At 43.4% G+C, this 7,500-nt stretch overlaps 2 protein-coding genes across 2 annotated transcripts in view; one reads left to right on the top strand and one right to left on the bottom strand.

Moving 5' to 3' along the window:
- ces3 (carboxylesterase 3) overlaps positions 1-692 on the bottom strand; it is an 11,622-nt gene extending 10,930 nt beyond the window's left edge. The window contains 1 exon segment of the mRNA XM_069719436.1: positions 613-692. Coding sequence (XP_069575537.1) covers positions 613-667 — 55 coding nt within the window. The 5' untranslated portion in view covers positions 668-692.
- A 4,648-nt stretch (positions 693-5,340) lies between these two features.
- Positions 5,341-7,500, top strand: part of LOC138633290 (protein Flattop-like) — a 29,866-nt gene continuing 27,706 nt past the window's right edge. Inside the window, exon 1 of the mRNA XM_069719443.1 lies at positions 5,341-5,380. Coding sequence (XP_069575544.1) covers positions 5,341-5,380 — 40 coding nt within the window. The remainder of the gene's footprint in view (positions 5,381-7,500) is intronic.

Genomic DNA, 7,500 nt, shown 5'->3' with positions numbered 1-7,500 from the left:
GTCTATGGAGCCGGAGGCTTTTTGGAGCCGACCTCTAGTGGCACTCGCTGGTATTGCAGCTGAAGACACTTCTGGATCAGAACCATTTTACAGACCTGACGCTACGAACTCTTTTATATCCAGTCTGTGGTTTAAATATTTGCACAGCAGCACCACCTGCAGGCTGCTGCATGAAAACACAGCGACTCCTTAGACTTAAACTCACTGCATCGGTTAGTTGGACGATAAAGACACAGGAAGAAAAGTTCTAATTAATAGAATAGTTTTGTTGAGTCCTGCTTGTCGTCTCCCTACAGGGTTTTATTTAAAATTCCAAACAATGAAGTTTCAATAGTCTTTAAGTTTCTGACTATTTATTTCTTGTCTTTAATCTAAGTATTTTTTTAAGTAACTTTAAGAGTGGCCGTATTGTTTATTTGACACGTTTCCTGCTAAACAGAATATTTCTTTCACATATTCCTCCTTCTGCTGATCTGAAAACATGTAAAGCCAAATCTGAAACTTCCTTCATGCAGTTGTTGTTCTGAAAGTTCATTTAGTTCCTGAAAATCTGTCAGTTTAACCAATCATCTGGCTGCATCACAGGAGTTTAAATGCAGGTTTTTTTCTTACCTGCTGCAGCCGTCAGCGCAGGAAGCAGACACACAAAGAAGAGCGCTGTTCTCATCCTGACTGAGTTCAGAAAGAAGACAGAAAGAACTACAGAGCACTTCCAGAGAAAAAGCCCTCCGTCCCCCCACCTCCTCTGGCTCCGCCCCTGTGCGCGCACACACACACACACACACACACACACACACACACACACACACACACACACACACACACACACACACACACACACACACACACATCATCTGACACACACTCTGAACAACATGCACTCTTAACCCTCCCACACACATCACACACACTGTGTGACAGCATCCGTCATATAAGCTGCATTGATCCGTGCAGGACTCTGACCGCTCAGTCAAACTGCTGCTCTTTGACCGGCTCGGCTCGGAGCTGCAGACCCATTTAAACTCTCTGTTCTCTGACTTCTGGGAAACCTGAACGCTGTCAGGCTGAGAGGAAAAACATCAGACTGAATTTAAGATGGTAAACTCATGATTTCACAGTAGAAACTCTCTGCAGAGATTTCATGAAGCAGAGACCTTGTTGACTGGACATGTTGCTGAGTCAGAGTCTGTCAGAGGTGCTGCAGAGTATTTGGACCGCTGGAGGACTTAGAAGACTGTTCTGAGCATGTCCTGAACATGAAACGCTTTAGAAATGATGTCGTGAACATTTTCATTCATCATTTAACTTCATGCAAAAAACAACTACAAAGACACACAAAAGAGGCTCTCTGACTCCTGTTGGCTCCACCCAGTCTGACCTCTGACCTCTGACCTCTCTCATCAACCAGGACTCCTCAGGTTTTCACCGCTCTGAGTGAAAGTGTACTGACTGTTGGTGGAAATCGGAAATCTCTGACACTTGTAAACATCTGTCATTCTCATGTTGATGAAGTAACTTGTGATTGGCTGACTGGATCATTGCATGAGTCAGCAGGTGTCCCTAATAAAGTGATCATTAAAACAGGGTGGGTGCTTCACAGATAGCAGCTCAGAGACACAGGACCAGACATTTATTTTGAAAGGACATCGTGTTTGTTCCAGTCAGAGGTATCTCTGTGTGACGTCTGATTGGCTGACTCAGTGAACAGGTGGAGTCGGTCCTCCACCTCAGAGGTCACTGTCTGTTTACCTTTCTATCACCAGCAGGAACAACTCGCTGTTCCATCGGCCGAACAAACACGCCAAGCTCCCTGAACTGCTGCATGCTGGGACATTGGAGTCCTCGTTGTTGTAAATATTCAACCTCACTGCTGCATGATGCATTCAGGGAGCTTCAGCGGCGTCTCTGAGCGTGTTGACGCAAAGTCTGAGAGGCACGTTCAAGATGTCAATCACATTTTCCTGCAGCAGCATCAGTGGAGTTGCTCAGAGGACGAACCATGGACGGTCAGCTGAATCTCCACAGACTGGATATAAAAGAGTTCGTAGCTTCAGGTCTGTAAAATGGTTCTGATCCAGAAGTGTCTTCAGCTGCAATACCAGCGAGTGCCACTAGAGGTCGGCTCCAAAAAGCCTCCGGCTCCATAGACTCCCATTCAACTTCTCTCATCAAATCCAAAGTGAATAAAATGTGTCCATCAGTTCTCTCGGTGTTGTTAGCTAAAGTCACTCCTTCTTCTTAGTTTTCTGGAGGTCCATCTGAAAATAATCCCTCATTCATTAGAAAAGAAGATTCAAGAAGACCTGTTTTTGGGGGCGTGTCTGTTTGATTGACAGGCCTCTTTCAAAGCCTTATTTTGAAAGATACATTTTGCAAAAAAACTGTCCTCCAGGAAAGAGTCAAGATAAATAAGAAATAGGAAAGTTTTCCAACTGACCTCAATTGAAGCGTCGTGGTCCAAATAAACAGTCTGGAATTTGGATTAATGAGCGATTTTTACAATAAGACTCCCAAATCTCCAAAGTAGAGCTCAGTGCTGCTTTCAGAGAGGAAAATGTAACTTAGAACGATTGACATTCAGACTGATGAAGTCCAGATGGAGTCAGACGTGGCTGAAACATACAATAAATCCCAAATTAAATAACACCTGAATAAATCGGTGCAGAAACACATTTGTTGTAAAGACTGCAGCCTTTTATGAACTAAACTCAGTAAGATGTAAAGTAGCTTCTGAAGACAAATCTCCTCCAGACTCTCGTCCCTGCTGTCCTCAAGAGGACCAATCAAACCCACACTTAGAACCAACAGAGCTGAGGTGGGCAAACCGAGGCTTGTGGGCCAAATCTGGTACTGGTACACAGAAACCAGTGAGTCCCGTTACAGTTGATATTAAGAACAATAATACAAAACTGTATTTGTATAGCACCTTTTATACGAGAAATGCAGCTCAAAGTGTTTTACTGCAAAAATGTAAATGCAGTTTTTCACATAAATACAGATATAAAGGAACATAAAAACATATTAAAATGTCATTTCAGAATAAAAAATTAAAATAAAACACAAGACAACACATTATTAAAATAAAATAGAGTTAGAATATAGAATAAAGCAAAACACATTTTAAAGGTGCAGTAGTGAAAGAGAGTTTCGGGTGCAGCTAGTTAAAAGTCAAAGTTAAGAAATATGTTTTACAATGTAAATTTCTTTTAAAAGCAAGAAATTTGCAAACACTTTTAATTCAAGTATCTTTTGAAGGTGAAAACTGCAATTTTATTTATTTCTTCACTTTCAAAAGCAGCATACAAGCACACTCCTTTCTCAGTGTGCAAAACATGACTGACTGACTGACTGCACACTGAAGAAGGCAAATATATGTGTGCTTTTATTTTGAAGTTAATAAAAGGACACATCCTTTGATTTGGTGGTGGAGACTTGTGCCCACAGTTTTCTCTCTCGGCGCTGAGTGAGATGAGTTTTATCCAATTAAAAACCAAATCCACATCACAGTAAAGCATGCAAAATGTCTGAATACTTTCTGAATGTCATTAAAAACCAAAGAGCCTGCCAGTGCGCCAAACCTTCACGCAGCAATTTCTATTTATTTTGTATATATTTTACAGGTCCCTTTGTTTTATTTTTTGGTATATTACTTGTATTTCAGTACATTTCTGTCCTAATCCACATTTTCCACCCTGTGCACTTCTCCTAAAGCAGTTGGATTTATCTTGTATAAATAAGTTTGATTGATAAATTGATTCATCCTGCAATATTTAGTTCTGCAGAGGTTGAAGTATTTGACTTGTTCTTGCAGCTCTCTGAGGTGCCCACTGGGTGGCAGCAGTGAATTGTTCACACTGCCGGCAGTACACGAGTGGTGGAGAGGTTGTTGGTTTGAATCCCTGGATAGAAGAAACTTTGACATCTGAACTAGTGTTACAGTAAAAGCAGATTTTTCAGGCTTTTACTGTTACGGCTCTTAGTTTTAAAAGGTGATGAAGGTAAACAAACAAACAAACAAAATCTTTAACCTTAGTCACCTTTTAAAATTTTAAAGATAAAATGAAAATCTTGAATTCGTAGATGTTTAATACACCTTCCAGAGTGCAGAATGCATCATGTAGCCTCGCTGAAAGATATTACAAAGAAAGCTTGATGAATATCAAGACAGATTATCAGATAAAACAACAACAGAAACACTTCCTTCCTCCTCTGGTGTCGTGGTGAAGTCTGTGACTGAAAACAAGTTCAACACATTTCGTCTGTACACATAAGTCCTTAAACCTTCAACATGCTCTCCAGGGTCTGAAACGTCTGCTGCGTATTGTACCTTTGCAGAAACCTGAAGTCATCCATGCAGGAAACTGAAGCAGCCTGAGGGGAAATCCTGGCTAATCTCACGTCTGTATCACATTTAAACAAGAATCAAAGTAATGAAAGAACACATGATCCAAACAGAATCAGTTTAGTGACACATTTATCTGCAAGGAAACTGTTGTTTAGGTCAAAGGTCAAATCATTTCAGGTAAAAACTTTTGTTTATTTTTGTCCTTTTTCATTTGATGCAGAACAGAACAAAAAAAAAATTAGAAATGATCATTATTAGATATTTCTTATTCCTGTTGTATATATATTTTATGTAATTGTTGGTTAATCATGCAGATTCAATTTTATTTTAGTTTGATAGGTTGAAAAAATGCTTGGTTTACATGGGATACGTGTGGACCAATAGGGGGTGAGTGCGGCGCCTACGTCAGACGTAAGGGGCGTGCCAGAGGCGGGTCCGCTCCTCAGTAGTAGCGGAGTTGACTGTCGCGCTCGAGCTCCATTGAAAGTGTCTCCCGGTTGAGACGGTGCGCGCGGACCGGCGGCGGACCGGAGACAGGAAACTTGACGGAAAACAAAAGCAGTCAATCCGCTGACCTCCACGGAGCCGTTACCGGCGCTCAGCTCCCGCCACACGGACAACCGGACAACTCAGCGAGCGTGTCGCTGACAGACGCGCGAGCGGTTTCAGCCGAGACGCGCCCGGAATAACGTTAGGAGGAGAGCGGTGAGGTGGCGGCAGCAGGAGGAGGAGAAGAGAGGAAGAAGGAGGAGGAGGAGGAGCAGGGGGAGGAGGAGGGGAGGAGGGGGCAGTGACAAGTGAACGGACTCCGCCACAGGTAGCCCCGGGTTAGCTGTCGTGGCAGAAGATCGCTATCGGAGCGCACGCGGGTCATGCGGATTCGTCCGGTCGCCGCGTCGCAGCAGTAAAACCGGCGGAGAGGCGCGAGGAGGAGAAGCAGCAGCCCGCCGCGCCGCGCCGCGGCTCCGGCAGCCCGTCCAGGAGGCAGCCCGTCCATGTCCCGGAGGAAGCAGAGCAAACCCCGGCAGATCAAACGTAAGCATGAACTTCATGTTGTGTGTGTGAGTGTGCCACGCGCGCTCCGCGTGTTATTTACATGTGTGCGAAGTGACCCGGAGTCGGTGAGTCGGTGACTCGGTCTCGGTGAGTCGGTCTCGGTGTCTCGGTGAGTCGGTCTCGGTGTCTCGGTGAGTCGGTCTCGGTGTCTCGGTGAGTCGGTCTCGGTGTCTCGGTGTCTCGGTGAGTCGGTCTCGGTGTCTCGGTGAGTCGGTCTCGGTGTCTCGGTGAGTCGGTCTCGGTGTCTCGGTGTCTCGGTGAGTCGGTCTCGGTGTCTCGGTGAGTCGGTCTCGGTGTCTCGGTGTCTCGGTGACTCGGTGTCTCGGTGATGTAGAAGCCGAGCAGAAGTTCCGCGGGACTTTGTGTTGTTCTCCGGTGAGAAGTTAGAAAACGTTCCGGCTGCTTCCTGTTTAATTCTGCTGTGTTCTCCGATAGAGACGCGATCCGATGTGAGTCCAGATAAACATGAAAATTGGATGTTTTATTTGTTTTCGGTCCCCCTCCCCCCCTCCCTCTCTCTCTCTCCCCCCCCCCCCCCCTCTCTCTCTCCCTCTCTCTCTCTCCCCTCTCTCTCTCCCCCCCCCCCCCCCCCCAGAGATGGGGTAGATAGGCCCTGGCTGATCCCTCCGCTGATAGCTGCTCACAATTGGATCTTTTTTTTCATCTATCCTTTTAACTCAATAACGCATCTTGAAAGGCCTTTTTTCTCCTCTCCTCTTCTCCTCTCCTCTCCTCCTCTCCTCTCCTCTCCTCTTCTTCTCTCCTCTCCTCCTCTCCTCTCCTCTCCTCTCCTCTCCTCTCCTCTCCTCTCCTCTCCTCTCCTCTCTCCTCTTCTCTTCTCCTCTCCTCTTCTCCTCTCCTCTCCTCTCCTCTCCTCTCCTCCTCTCCTCTTCTCTTCTCCTCTCCTCTTCTCCTCTCCTCTCCTCTTCTCCTCTCCTCTCCTCTCCTCTCCTCCTCTCCTCTTCTCTCCTCTTCTCTTCTCCTCTCCTCTTCTCCTCTTTTCTTCTCTTCTCCTCTTCTTCTCTTCTTATCTTCTCCTCTCCTCCTCTTCTTCTCTTGATGCTCAGAGTTGATATAAAAGCATATTAATGATGTGAGTGACAGGTGTCAGATGCTACATTAATATATCATATCAGAGATGAACTTTCTCTGGTAGCAGCTTGTGTGTTTTCAAAAAGGAAAAAGACCAAAGTAATAATTATTTGTGCAACATGTGATTTAAATAGATAACACCTAATATTAGTGATTTACTTTTCACTGGTGTTTGTGTTGAGATGAAGAGTAGCTTCATGAGCAACCTGCACGCACTTTCATATCAAAATTACACTTTAAAAAAGTGAATAATCTAAAACAAAACAATTCTCTGTTGCTGCAACAAGTGAATATTTTCTTGATTGATAAATAGTTTTGCCAGAATACACAGAAAATGTCGGGTTTGATTTCAAACAGACTGAAGTGTCTATAAATGTTTTATTTTGTTTGTTCAAAAGATCTTCAGTTGACTATCAAAACGTGCATCAAATATTTGATGATTTATTTTTAATTTAAAAAAACATCTAAATCAAAATGGTTTCGGATTAATTTTCTGTCATTTGATTAATCATCTGATTGTTTCTGGATTTAAGAGGTCGTGTTCACCAGACAGAAAACAGGAATCTCACTTTGTTCCTGAATCAACACCGACTGATGTTATTTATCATCTGAAGCTACGTCAACTTGGCAGCAATTAGAGCTGGAAAAATAAAACCTTTGACCGACATGAGATTATTGTCAGTTCTTCATTTCAGTTCAGTTTTATTTAGACTGTAAAAATCAGTCTGATACACACAAACAGCAATAAAATACAGGAGACATTAAAATACAGGAGACATTAAAATACAGGAGACATTAAAATACAGGAGACATTAAAATACAGGAGACATTGAAATACAGAAGACATTGAAATACAGAAGACATTAAAATACAGAAGACATTGAAATACAGAAGACATTGAAATACAGAAGACATTGAAATACAGAAGACATTGAAATACAGGAGACATTAAAATACAGGAGACATTGAAATACAGGAGACATTAAAATACAGGAGACATTAAAATA

The sequence above is a fragment of the Brachyistius frenatus genome, unplaced genomic scaffold (genome assembly GCF_029030835.1).
Source record: "Brachyistius frenatus isolate BFR_SWC_R1_liver_20210118 unplaced genomic scaffold, ASM2903083v1 Contig_214, whole genome shotgun sequence".
Taxonomy (NCBI): domain Eukaryota; kingdom Metazoa; phylum Chordata; class Actinopteri; family Embiotocidae; genus Brachyistius; species Brachyistius frenatus.
The sequence above is the reverse complement of the archived record's forward strand: the minus strand, read 5'-3'. Positions and strand labels throughout refer to the sequence as shown.